The sequence below is a fragment of the Lutjanus erythropterus genome, chromosome 4, assembly GCF_056507025.1.
Source record: "Lutjanus erythropterus isolate fLutEry1 chromosome 4, fLutEry1.hap2, whole genome shotgun sequence".
NCBI classification, from domain to species: Eukaryota; Metazoa; Chordata; class Actinopteri; order Lutjaniformes; family Lutjanidae; genus Lutjanus; species Lutjanus erythropterus.
Window position 1 is genome coordinate 3,633,330 of NC_139320.1, and position 15,041 is coordinate 3,648,370.

At 38.7% G+C, this 15,041-nt stretch overlaps 1 protein-coding gene across 2 annotated transcripts in view; it reads left to right on the forward strand.

Moving 5' to 3' along the window:
- The window catches only part of sez6b (seizure related 6 homolog b), a 306,245-nt gene that overhangs the window by 192,630 nt on the left and 98,574 nt on the right, over window positions 1-15,041 (forward strand). For both annotated transcript variants that reach the window (XM_084716798.1, XM_084716799.1), the window contains one exon: window positions 3,441-3,630. In XM_084716798.1, the coding sequence (XP_084572924.1) occupies window positions 3,441-3,630 (190 nt within the window). The remainder of the gene's footprint in view (window positions 1-3,440; window positions 3,631-15,041) is intronic.

Here is a 15,041-nt window from a genome sequence, read left to right on the forward strand (position 1 = left end):
AGTCCACAAAACACTGCTGGAGTTTCACAGTAAAACAGGGTTGCAAAATCTCCCGAACAATGGAAGTGAATGGTGATCAGGTGACCATTGGCGTGAAGGTGAATTTTCATTTTTGGGTGAACTATCCCTTTAATGAGCAAGCGATCTCAGAAACCGGGTGAGTCAAAGTTGACTTTTGGTTTCACACGGAACACGGCCTCTGTGTGTTTGTTTGACCCATCCATCCACCTCCTCCTTACACAGACTTTGCTGTTCTTTACACCAGCGTTTCCCAACCCTGGTCCTCAGAGCTCACTGTCCTGCATGTTTTAGATGTTTCTCTGCTCCAACACACCTGATTCAAATGATCAACTCATCATCAAGCCTCTGCAGAAGCCTGACAACAACCTGATCATTTGAATCAGGTGTGTTGGAGCAGTGAAACATCTAAAACATGCAGGACAGTGAGCTCTGAGGACCAGGGTTGGGAAACACTGCTTTACACTACCTCACAGAAGGACATGAAATGACATGCAAAAAACAAAAAAAGGCATTCTGATAACACAAAATGACATAAGACATTGCTGTGTTAAAACAAACACCATTTGGTGCTGGAACACACTGTTACGTGACACTTGTGTCCTGTCAGTGTGTATCAGCACAGACTCCCTCGGCAGCTTTTCTCTGGAGAGCTGTGGCTTCATCTCCCAGCTCTGTGAGATAGGAGGCAGTCGATATGATCTATGGAGGGCCACATGAAGACAAGACGCCTCCTTCCTTTTAACGCCTGAATAAAGATATACCTGGCGTGATAAAAGCTGATAAAAGCGACATTTCTCACCAGACGTGCTGTCAGCGAAGGAGACAAGCTGACAATTATCAGGCCTATCTGCAGTGTAATCACTGAGCTCTACATCGTCCTTTTGGCTTTTCCATATTTCCTACTTTTGATTTGTGCCCGAGTGTTATGCAAAGCAGACTCCCAAACACTGATGTGGTGTTAATGAAATGTTTAACTCTGCACTTGTCACAGAGGGTGATTGAACCAGGGGTCGAGGTCGCCTCCCGAGTCTGTCAGGTCAGCGTCCTTCACTCCGCCAGAGTGCTGATTTTTCATGCAAGTTTAAGCACAAACAAGCAATTGAACTGTGCAAGTAATAACCCCTTCATCACAAATTATAAGTGCAAATAGCTTCAGATGTAAAATTAATCCATGAAGGCTGGCACTCCTGTGCCCCGAGGCCCGCTCATAATAGGAGCGTTTTATTAACTGGTCTGAAATTGGAAGTCTCTGTGCTTTGCTGTCTCGCTGGCTGATGAATAGGACGCGGTGTGGCGACAATAATGGCTGCCACTCTGAGTGGATAAAGTGTGCGCGAAGCCTTTGTGCCTCTTTTGAAATTATCCAGAATAATGTGTGGAGCCGCTGTAGTAAAGTGTTAGCGAGTTGGGCGCAATTTTGATGTGAATGGCCGTGACTGCAAATACGTATTATGTAAATAGTGAAATTACATGTGATTTACATATGCATGCATGCATGTCTGTGACGGGCAGGGAGAGACGCTGTTTGTGACCAGCTTTCTACTCAGCTTATATGGTCGGTAAACAGCACAGTCACATGTGGTGCTGTGTTCCTCTCTGCACAATCCCTCACTGAGTCACAGTCACATTTCTAAATGCACTGGTCAGGAATGTTTAACCATACAAGGAAAGTTTTATTCTACCTCTGGATAAAGTTACACACAATGCAAAGAACAAATGTACAAAAAGACAAAGACAGACAACACACTTCCTGTATATATCGTTCTGTTTATGCTGTATGTATTCAGGGTTACTTTAAAAATGTATTCTGATACAGTTACTAATTACCTGTTAAAAATGTAGTCAGTAAAATAATCTTATATCACAGTGTTAAACTAATAATTACTTTCCATTACTTTTGGATTACTCAATATTGAATATGCTGATTTTTTTTAGCACAGAGGACTGCAACCTTTACTCGCAAAAGAGCCTTTTTGGTTAAAAAGAAAGAAAAAGAATAGAAAATCTGTCTGGACCTACCACTATTAAACTCTCTAAGAATTTTTTTTTATTAGATTTGGCATCCATAGCAAGCCAAAAGAGACTCAAGACTGGAAACCTGCAAAATTTAGAGGGAAAAGGCGCTGAATCAAAGACGTAGGTTATGACCCACATTTTAGTTGATAAAATATTAAAACATTTTTGGTATACACTGAAAAGGAAAAGGTTAAGAAAACTCAAAATTTCAAAGCAATGTGGTGACAGTTTCTGTTGAATAAAGCACAAAGTCTGTAAGGTTTGCTCAGGTGTCTGCAGACGGACTCACAGCACAGTCAGAGAATGAGCTGGGCAGAGTGAGCCCACAACAGAGAAGGTGTCAGTGTTTTATACACACTGATAACTGCAAGGTCAGGAATGTGTGAGTCTCATATTGCTATCATATGATGGTACAGGACAGTCAGAAAACAGTATAGCAATTCTGGCTATGTGATGCACAGTATATCAGACCCTCCTCTCCATCCCGTCCTTAGGTACCTACAATGTGCAAATACAGGATAACATGAGAAATTGGAATTTACATCACATCAACTTAATTCAATAATACTTTCAGAGTTCTGAGCCCAGCTCAAACTCTGAGAGTGAAAGTAAACAATGGTTTTCAATTGCAACCATTTTATTTTCATGCACCCAAATAATAACAGATCACACTTATTGTTTCACCAAGTTCAAGTTTGTCTAAAGAAAATTACAAAAGATTACAGGTCAGCAAAACTTTGTTTCGTTTATTTCAAAACTTAAGAGTTTGAGTTCGTAAAAAACTTAAAAATCTAATGAGGGCGGCTTTTTATGATTAAAGAAGCATTTTAGGCCTACAACAATAAATGAAAAGTATGTAAATGCATACAGTTTTTTTTGTCAAAGCCACAGGGATTGATTAGTTGTTTGGTCCATAAAATGTCAGAAAATGTTGTCAAAGTCCTAAATAACATCATCAAATGTCTTGTTTTGTCCACAACTCAAGAATATTTAGTTCACTGTCAGAGATGAGTAAAGAAACCAGAAAATATTCACATTTAAGAAGCTGAAATCAGATAACTTTTTATTTTATTTATTATTTATTATTTTTTATTAAAAACATATTTAAAATGGTTGATCAGTTAACTAATCCTGTCACAATCTTATCAGTTGAAAAATAGGTCCAAACATTGGACCTATTTTCTGTCACTGGTCGCTGAGTAGAATGGGATGATCAGCTCCTGTACCAAGCTGAAGATCCTCAGCTGCCACAGTGGCAGAATGCTGCTGGGCCTTTATGATAATAGTCCATGTTAGTCCTTTGCTTCAGGTCCTGAGAGACTCTACATCCCAGAATCTTATGTTGTTTTTGTTTTATATGACACCTAAATGGTCTAATCTCTCTGTCCTGTGTTTTCTGTCAGGTGATGAATGTCAATCTGTCTGAGGGAGACAAGGTGGTGTTTGAAGATGTGGGCCACAGGGAGAACACCATGCTGGCCAACGAGTCCATCCTGATGAGGGGGTTGGTGGTACGAAGCCACAGCAATCAGATCTCCATCCGCTTCCACAGCCAGAGGCCACAGGTCGGATCAGTCCTGCTCAGATACCAAGGTACGTGTCAACCACACAACACATTTCATGTGTGCTGTAGACAGAGACACAGGAACTTGAACTGAAGCATGTCTACATGTCTACAAGTTCATGTATGATGGTGTAGTCCTAAGCATTTTCCTGCAGGCACAAAGCTAGTGCCAGAGCAAACATAGTTTTTATGCATTATGTATTTATGTGTGTGTGTGTGTTTTTTTTTTTTTTTTAATGCTTGTATACCTGTCTGGTAATTTCCTGGCACCAAATGAACGTGTTAGCGCTGTGGTGGGAGGACAGGCTCTGCTGAGGATGTGTTCATGCTGATTCGGCTGTGCAGTGCAATTTTGGCACTCATTTTGACACAAAATTGCATTTGCATCAAAACCTGTTCAGACCACTTCTTATCGCAGTTGCACGCCAATTTCCGTGGCTTTACTTGGTGGTGGCATGCACACACAGGCCTCTCCAAAATCACTAAACACCTGTTATTACCTCCACCAAGGAGGTTTTGTTTTCAGCACTGTGTGTCTATTTGTCAGCAGGACTGTGAAAAAAATTACTGTCAAAATTTACAAGAAACTTGGTGGAAGGGTAGAGCATGGGCCAGAGTAGAACGGTAAATATTTAGAAAAGGATCTGAATCACATGGTGGACACAAATTATTTTTCACTTTATTAACATTGCAAAACAGGGAATTTGACCAGCAGTATTAAATGCCATACATCCTAAAATCCAATAGATGGTAGTGAAGTTAAGAGTCAGGTATCAGTGGATGCAGGTGGGCAACAGGTGAGAGCAATATAACAAATACAATAAAATAATATTTTTTTCCCTGGAGAAATCAGAAATGAAAAGGATTGTACCGTATTTTTGTCATTGATATCAGCTAACACAGTAAAGCAGCCAGCAGGAATTTATTGTAAAAGTCTGCAACTCAACCTTTGACTTCAAATTCTTCCAAACAATGGGACAACACTGTTCAGTTTGACAGTGATGAATGATAGCTGCTTGCTAAACCTGATGACATTAAGTCAAAAATAGCCAGTGCGGACAATAAATCACTGAAGGCCAAGTCAGACATTGGGAGGATTGTGGTGGACTCAAAGACGAGAGAATAACGCTGTGAGTGGCTTTGCTGCATGTAAAAAGCTTCAAAAGCATTAGCTTTTGACAGCTGCATGCTAGGCTCGTTGTTATATACATTTTGATCAATTTAACAGTCATAAACATCTATGCCTTCTATAAGATTACAGATTTCTTACATTTCCTAAACAGACACTTCTTCATTCTGTGAAAAGTCTGCTTTAATTTGAACCGATTAATGAGAAACATTACACAAATACAAAGCAGTTATTCTAGCCCAGAATGGAAATTTCAAAGGACACCATAACTGCATCATTCATGTCAAGTGAAGTGGGTATCTCAACTTGACACGTTTCCTTGATCTCAGATGACACATTGTGATCATTTTATGATTAATTACAGTAAATATCTTCCACATTTGCCCTTTAATTAAAATGCCCTTAAACATATTTTGGTTGTTATTGCATATCCTTCAAAAACCTAGGAGACAGGGCCACTCAAGGAAAGTGGTTTTATGAGAGAACCACCACAATTGTAACAGTGCTTTTTTCATATGTATTATGCAGCTGATTATACTCTTACTCACATCCAAATGTGAACTGTCTGCAGTAGGGATGAAATGATAATTGGTTTCGTGATGAATTCCAGGCAATCAGTATTACCGTTTCAAATTTTAATTAATGCGATAACTGACTTTGATTACTGCATTTAGAAAAAGTAACAGTAAAAACTGCCCAGCATCAACTGCAGTTAGCAGCAGTCTCCAGATGCAGACACAGCAATGAAACATGGGACATGATGCCGTTTCAAATCACTCAGAGCTTTCCAATATAAAACTTGGTGAAATGATCTCAAAGTGTGAATCAGTACTTTTTTTAATATTTTCAGCACATTTGAACAAAACAGCGACAATAGTGATAACCAAGATCATTTTGGTCACTATAATCATGATGTGAAGTTTGCATTTGCAGATTTGCAGATCATAGATGAAAAATTGACTATTCTATTTGAACTTCTACCTCTTTTCACAGATTGTTTTGAGTTTTATTTGCAAGAAAATCTTATTTCATAGCAATAATGTCATCCACATGAGTGTAATTCTGTGTAGCTCTGAAGAAACATCTGATGTAGTCAGGAACATAATACAAGCATCACAATATTAAAGTAATGTAACTTGATTACTTTCATTTACTTTTGGATTACCTCAATATAAAATATGGTGAAATTGTTTATATAATATATATAATACATCCATATAGATTGGTCTATTAATAATATATTTATTGTTGCAGCTCTAAATATTTTATGTTCATTGTTTTTATTAGTTTTTATTAGGTTTATTAGTTTGTCCAGCTATCCCTTCCCTTTTCATGCTCAATTTATTGATTGATTGATTGATTTAAAGGCAAAAAATGTTGAACTTTCCACCTATTGAAGCACTTTTTCACTAGAGGTCATGATAGGATATCATTCTTTATTTTAAAACTCTAATCCTGTTAATAATCCCCATTTTTACTAAATGTATCTGTAATCTGATTACATCTTTCTTTCCGTAACTCTACAATTACCTTCTTTTGTATCCAGATTACATAATCCCATTACATGTAATCCTTTACTCCCCAGCCCTGTCTGTTTGGTAAATAAGATGTCCACAACAGCTTGTAGACTGTCAGGGTCTTTGACATTCATTAAATACCTGTAGTCCTCACACATCAGTAAGAGTGATATGTGTGTCATCTACAGTGTCTGATTTGAGAGAGGGATACGCATAATTTTATGCACGGATGGCACAACAGCAGCAACATCATTAATGATTTAAATCTCCTGACATAGCGACAGGATCTGTCTGGGTTTTTTTTTCTAAACATCAAACTGGAAGGCTTTTCCTCACACACTCCCAGTTTCACTGTTAAATCGTGTGGAGGAACGCAGCTGTCCTCAGGATGAGTCCTGAGCTCCATCAAATTCAAATCCATCCAAACTCTGCTTTCTCCAGAGAGTCAGAAACATTTTTTTTTCTGTCCTGTCAAGATGAATATTACAGTGTTACAGTTTATATCACCACAAAATGATCCACCCATTACACTTATAGTAAGACATGTCAGTGAAAATATTATAAAACAAGTTCACACATGAGTTTTTATTTTTTTAAATAACTATGGGTCTTAAAAGGCTCAAGTAAACCTGCATTTCTGTAAATCTATTGTAAGACCAGACCTGAGCCATGATTAAAACCAGGCTCAGAGCTGCTGTTGGAGACAGGAGCTCATGGACAAGATGCTGCACAATGGCCGGAGATGATAAATGATTATAAATACATTAATAAATAATAAAAAATAAATAAAAATGTAGTGATAGAGCAGATTGAGGAGACAGACAGCCTCCATTTTTTCAGTGCATTATGTTCCCTTGCGTTTCCTTCTGCTCAGAACCAAAATGATAGCAGAGACACACACTCGAGCCCCTCCAAAATCCTGTTTATTTCACACACAGCTGGCACAGCGTGGATACCTTCATTAATTATTTAAATATTCCAACACAACAAGGAATTTAGGGTAACTAGCCTTTCGAAGCTTTTCTACACACTAACTAGCAAATCTCCAAACTATAAGGGCTATAAAGACTCATATTTCACTAATAGATTTATGTTCACTGGAGGCTTTTAAAACATGCAGGAGAGAGGCAGGTTGAAATGTCTGAATCAGTGGCAGACTGAGGCTGTCTGAGGGGCAGGGGCCAAAACATAAAAAGGACACCGGCTGTGCATGGCGGGGCACAACCAAAAGTAATGATGCATTTATGGTGAAACATTTCCAATCAGATTCAGTTTGTTTCATAATGTGACTTATATAGTATAACAACTACTCAGTAATAAAAACACAGAGAACTATGAACTATTTAACCATTTAGAGGGACATAAAGGCCAGCTGCTTTTCTGGCATGTAGGACAGTTTATATGTCTCTTGGGCAGGGGTGGGTAATTATTTTTCATGGGGGTCCACAGGAGAAATTGATCAGGCTGCTGTGGGCCAGACACAAATGATATAAGGTCCTAATAATGTCTATAATAATCTCTAATAAAAGCATGATCAGAAGTGTTCTATACAGGGCACCTCTACTGTTGGTCACCCTTTCTGAACTGCATGTGAAGAACTTTTGTTGTCAAAATCCAAAACTTGATGTTTTACAGTGAACCATGCAGGCTGCAGACAGGTTACAATGATAGTAGAAGCAAAAGTAGAAGAAGAACAACATAAACAACATGGATGTGCAGCACTGAGTGAATAAAGTTACAGTTTAATATAAAAGATACAGTTCATTATCATTACCAATGAACACAGCACTGAGCCTTTTCAAAATAAAGGTCTGATAACAGTGCTAGATGTTTAAATTTTGGTATTTCCATGATGGCCTTGCAGGACAAACCTTTGTATTTTGTCCAGGTCAAGCAATACCGTGCCATAATGGTAAGGAATGAAAAAACAGAGCTACTGTTTAAAATTTGAATAAATATAATACTACTATACTAATGTAAAATATTCAGTTGCCTCACCAGTTTAAAATTCATACCATTTGAAATTAAAAAACACGCATTGAAAATGCCATGGTAAGAATCCGTAGAGGATTGGTGAAGGCAACATTTATATTTTCACAGATTTCCATTATTTAATTACCAAATCGAAAGTACATTAAAAAAATTATAGATCAAACTACTCATCTATTGACCCCACTCCAGTGAAAGTCAGGTTTTTAACCTTGGTAACATGTCCATGTTGTGTCTTTCATGTGTTACAAGACATATCAGGAGAAGATAAGCAGTAAGCATTGGAAAAAATGTCTGATCATTTCTTGAGTTGAAACTGCAGTGAACAAGAACAGTCTAAAAAAAAAAAAAAAAACATTCAGTCAGGCTGGTATATGATGACCTAAGGAACCAATCCTGTTAATCGAGGGGGGTGGCGCTATACATATTAGTGGCGATGCCCCGCCCACTGGAGAAGCTAGATGTAGACAGGTACTGTGATTAGCTAACAAAACAGAGAAGCCAGGTGCAGGTATAGAGAGGTGGAGGTCTGGCTGTGAGGGTGTGAGGGTGTGGGGACTATTTGCATATTCATGATTCCAGAATACAAAATGAAGGCAAGGTGTACAGCTATATGTAAGACTTTTTAACAAGGTTTTTGAACTTATTTTACAAAAAATAAAAATAAAATAAAAATAAAAACACAACAAACATAATTAATGAGCATTTTAAATTGTTTATAACATGACTGGAGGTGGACTTTCCTTTTTTTTTTCCTGATTGTAAAATGAAAGAAAAAGACATTTTCAGCTGGATCATGTGAGGAAAGTTGCAAGCAGGAGCAGATTGATTTAACTATTGTTATTGTTAGTATTATCAGTAATAGTAGTTTTTTTTTCTCATTCATTTTTCAAATTCCCCCCATGTATTGTCCCTGTCACTGTCCCTGTCACTCCTACTGTTTTGTACAAAGAGGGAAGCTTGTTTAGAAAAATGTCTGGCTGTAATCAGCTTTCAGGCAGAAATATGCTAATGAGGGACAGGTTTGGGTCGGGTTCAGACTGAATTTTGTTGGGCCTTTTCAGGCTCAACTTTTCAGGCCCAATTAAATTTCCTCACCATAGAACTCCAGATGACATTTATATGTGTTTCTACCAGAGTTGCCAAGGGGCACTTCTGCAGTCTTTTTTTTTAACATGGGGCACAAGGGTGGCAATAAAATAATGTCTAATACAATACATATTCACCTCCAGACTAGAGTTCTTTGTCTCCTGTGAGATCAAGCATGAGAAGCCTACCTGTCTAGTATTCCTGGCAGGTTGTAGGTGATGTGTTGAGTGTGTGTTATCGCTTGTTAACATAATGTGTTGTTGCTCTCAGCCAGAAAATGACTTGTGCTATCAATCTGCCACATGATTAACTAATACATTATCTGTGTAACTGCTTCACTTATCAATTACTGTACAGGAGCTGTCTGAGAGACTGTATCCTGCTGCCTGCTGATGACAGAGGAGTGAACTTTGCTGCAGCTGTTTTTATTTTCCTTTGCAGTGAACCTCCACGAAGGCTTTTGTAAATATGCAATGGTGTTTTACTGACCCCCCCCCCACCTCCACGCCCCACCAGGAGACGGGGTCAGCTGAGGTCCTGCTGCTCAGACTTCATCCTGAAAACTATGGAGATTCCTCTCCTTGATATCTCTTCATTTATCTTTGTTTCCATTGATTTAACTCCAAAGCGCAGATGGCTTGTGCAAACTTCTCCCCTGCGAAACACTGCCATCAACATCATTACCTGCTGCTTAAAAGCAATCTGTGCTGTGTTTGCTGCTTTCTCACCACTAAGAACTAGAACCAAATACAGCTTTGATAGTTGTCTGTCAATGTGTGTGTGTATGCATGCATGTGTGTGTATGTCCTCAAAAATAGGGATTATTTCAATAGCAAAGAAATTTGAGTTTCAGAGAGTTTATTTCCTGCAGTCTGCTGACTTTTAACCCTTGTTGTGTGGTGTTCATGTTTTTGTTACTCAGCCAGAGTTGGTGTGTCTGATGGTCCCCTCACATTACTGTTTGTTTTCTAAATCAATACAGCCATAGGTTTATGTAAAAACACTTAACAGATGTTTGCTTTTTCTCAGTTACAAGCAATATAAACAGCATATACAGTCAAAATTTGCCATTTACCTCTGATAGATCACATTTTTTTCTGAAAAAATACACATTAAGCTGTTTTTCAGCCTCAGGAGCTCAAAAGATGTTTCCATGCCAGAAAAGTTGGATGATGGCAAAAAAACGGTTTTACTGAAGTTTCTGTTGTAGTTTGTAAGATTTTACAGATTTGAGAAGACAGAGGCTGTTTGACACACTGTGCCCCTTGTGCCACCAGTGTTACAAAAAGTTGCCAGCCAGTGCCAGCATTTTTGACAAAATTCACTGATTTTCCAACACCCACAGAATATTCACTTCTATGAATATGTTAACATGGAATACATCAAAAGAGAGAACAGATCTTCTAGTTTCAAACATAAAAATGTTTTGTTCCAGCTTCATTCATTCTTTTTTTTATCAGCACTTGAATGTTGGTTGGTTGCATCAAAAAATCCACTTTTCAGACAAAAAACTGAGAAAGCAGTGATTTTCTGTGCAAGAGACATTTTTAATCAGAATATTGACTTCACATTTTTATTTGTGGTTTTTATCACTTTATATTATGTGTGTGACATCACTGTCACCAGTGTAGTTAGCATTAGCTGTGATACCCAGCTCTGTCTGAGAGGCCCAGGAACTGGAGTGCTCTCTGCCCCTGTTGCAGCATGAGTCCCAGGGGCTGCGGTGTAAGTAACCTCGCTGTGTACCGGCTGCTGTGGAGGTTTGGGGAGTCCCGCTCTGTACCCGTGCTCTGTGGCCAGGCTCTGTGCACAGGTTCTGGCCGGGTCACGCTGCTATCTGACCCGTAGATCTGCAGCTGAGAACCAATACTTTCCTGTTATAGATCATCTTCTTCTGCTGTTCAATTCCAGTGGTTGTCTTCTTCTTGGAGTGACAATTTTTTGTCAGATGATCCATCACAGCATCTCCTATTGCCCAGCAGTGATAACAGCACTTGACAGAATATCTTGTCAGTGGCAGGGAAGTGTTGTGTCTTAAATGATGAGATATCTCATCAATTTGAGTAAATCTCTGACATAAATGAATGTTCAGTTTTCTTTCATTCATTTATCTTTTGCCCCTGCCCCTAAAAGGAAATTGTCTGGAAGTGTCTGGACTGTCTAACTCTTTCCAGCTGGTCCCCTGCCTCTTGAGCTCTGCCTCTGTTTCCCGCCTCCAGTTTTTCTTGGGCTCTCTTATGTTTCCCCCGCAGGTTCCAGGCCAGGGCCTGGCTTGTAGAGCTAGATGTCGGTTTCCTCAAGGTGCGGCTGATCCGTCCCCACATATGCTTCAGGATCTGTACTGGCTCCTGTCTCCTTCTCTGCCACAGCTCCTTGTTGCTGATTTTTCTCAGCCAACTGATCTTAAAAATGTGCTTCAAACAGCCGTTGATGAATGTCTGGATCTTCTCCAACGTCCTTTTTGTCATTCTCCATGTCTCTGATCCATAAAGGACATTCTTTAATTACTAACATTAAATTATCTTGCAGTTTCCTGTTTATTTTTTATTCAAAGGATAAATAGTCATGTCTGTGATGTCTGTGGCATAAATGAATGTAGAGGTCTGTGTTGTTAAATGATCCAAAAAGTAATTTAACTTTATGAAAAACACCTATACACCTAACTCCTATAAATAATCAGTAATCATCTTCTGTGCAATATTTATTTCTCAAACTGTGGAATTTGGCTGCTTGTATTCTGTGCTATCCGATCTGTCTCAGTGCAATCTGTCTTTACAAGGCAACACTATCTACATTATTTTTCTTTTAATTATAATGCTACACATCATGTGTATCATGACTTGTGTGCAATTATCCTGCACAGTTATCCGTATACAGTATACCCATATATCTGTCCATATATCAAAATGTCTCCATGTACCTGTATTAAAGGGTGTATATAGTCTTATCTGAATAGTTTTGATAAATTTAGTAGTTTATATTTTATATTTTTATGTATATATTTATCTTTTATTTGATCTTTATTAAGTATTCTATTATCAGTCACCCCTTTTTCTTTTTGAGCTGCTGCAACATGAATTTCCCCAGTGTGAGATCAAAAAAGTTCATCTTATCTTATCTTTTCGCACAATTGGCTGGAACTAACAGTCCAACGTCAGCCAGTCATACTTGAGAATAATGGGATGCCACTTAGGGTGGCCAGTTAGATTGCAGGGGTGGGTAGTGCCCCTATCTATCTATCTATCTATCTGTCTATCTCTCTCTCTATATATATATGTATGTATATATATGGATTTGAATAACCACTTTTCTCATGTTCCATGTAAACATCATATATAAGGCTCAAATTTAGGATACCTGCATGTAAACGCAATCATAGTCATGATCATTTATTTTTTATCAGATTGTTGTGGACGCTGTATGAGACACTCAAAGTTTTTATCATATATTACTTGAGGCAAATTTCCAGAGGCTTTAAGACTGTTTCTGTGTGCAGCTGAGGTAAATACAGGCCCTGGCTACTGTCCACAGCTGTGTGTGAACAGCAAATAGAGACTGAACCAGGCCACATCTTTAATAAAAGGCCAACTCTGCCAAATGTATGGATGTGTTTTTGGAACACTGCAAGATACAAAGTATGTTTATGCTTGTTGTGAGTGTTTTTGTCTCAATATGAATGTGTGTGTTCGCAGGGGGAGATTGATTCTAAAAGTGGGAATCACGATAAAACAACTCAATCCTCTCACCCTCCTTCTCCCTCTCATTCTTCCACGTATTGGTTTATTAAATTCTCTCCTCTGAGACAATCTGTTCTTTGTTCTGCACTGCTAGGAGCTGGATCAGCAAGAAACCTACACTGTAGACCACACACACACACACACACACACACACACACACACACACACACACACCATACTATATGGCCCACATAACTACTCCCAACTCTGTTGAATTGATAGAGACATACAGCACTGCAGCCTAGTAATCACAAATCTTTGGAAGCAACTTTTGAAGAAGTGATATTAATGTTAGTTTCTGGTTTTAAGGGTGCGTTCACACCTGAAGGTCTGGTTTTGAATCGAACCAGTGCGAGATGATGAGTTGTTCAATTTTGCAACTGGTCAGGACTGTGTTCACAAAGGCAAAACTTTATTGGTCATACAGTCGGCGGATCAAAAAACAACGAATGGCCCAATTTCTACCTGGTTATGGTTCATCATGGAGCACCGCCAGGTTCTGTTCATGTTGGTGCTGATCTGGAGCACTTATCAGGAGACTTTAGAGGACTGTGCATAACGTCTTATAAGACAGTGGGTCTGCTGATATACATTGTTTCAAATGATGTTACACAAACTTCCATTATGTCTTTAATGTTTTTTTTTGTCTAAGTATGACTTTTTTGTCATGTTGCATCTTTTCATCTTGTCTCTTATGTCATAATCTGTTATATTCCATCTTTTTCATCTTGTGCATTTTTTGTCTTGTTGCATCTTTTATGTCTTATTATGTCTTCTACATCACTGTATGTCTAGTTACTAGTTACCTATTCAGTTTGATTTTAATCAATTTTGATGCTGAGTTGAGAAGGTGGTGTGGAATGACACACATATACAAGAAAAATTCCATGATGAAACAAAAGTAACAAGTCTGTTTTGACAATGTAAGGAGTAGAAAATACATATATTTTTGTTGAGATGTAGGGAGTAAAAGAAAAAAGTTGCTAAAGAAATAAATAATAAATCGACCTAAGGACAGTAACAAAGTATTTGTATGTAGTTACTTCCCACCTCTGGCTGTCAGTTTGTGAAAAGAATTCTCCATATGGGGTAACTTTAACTTTTGACTCTGAGTGGTGCCCTCTAGTGGATGTATGGTTTAACATCCATGCCAACATAAAGGAGGCATGAAAGTTTGTGTAACATCATTTGAAACAAATCTATTTTGGTTCAGAAAGGGGGAACTATTGAGCCTTGAGGCTTAAAGAGAAGAGCAGTGTCTGTGTGGTTGTTTGCTCGTCCCTCTCCAGCTCCTCCCTTAATAAGTGCATTTGTACTGACCCGTCAGTTGACCGCGGAAGAAGTTTAAACTCCCACACCTTGTGCTAAAACTTTCCACAGATATACAGAACAGAAGCACAACATTTTGTGTTTCACTATTCAAATCCCTCCAGGAGCTAGCCTCGCCTTCCTGGCTTTTTGTCTGAAATACTGAAAAAAAACAAAAAAAAAAAACAGACTGTTGATCAATACATTCAATGTTTTTGGACTGCACTGGCTTGAGCAGTGAAGGAGCGCGTGTGTTGGCTGAGATAGGATTCATCACATTGAGTTGCTGGTGCCACTTATTGTTCCCCGGCAGAGAAAGGAAAGTGCAGGCCAGGCAGCGGTGGAGGAGAATGACAGACAGGCACCATGGATATGGGACTGTATTCATCACTGAACATGCTCTGAACATGCTCGCTTTGCAATATGTCATTTCAGACATGTACATACAGCTTTCTAACCACATCCTGAGTCAATATTCTTACTTATCAGGAAGCTACCATACAGCCCATATGAGAGCAGGCTACACAATGCAGCTCACTGTATAATTCAGTGTTTGGGACAATATGCAATATGTTAGCCAGAGAAAGCATTTTTCCATGTGATTCCCATGCAGAGACACCGGCCAGAATGGTTGTTTGTGCCATTACATAGCATGTAGGATCCATAGATTT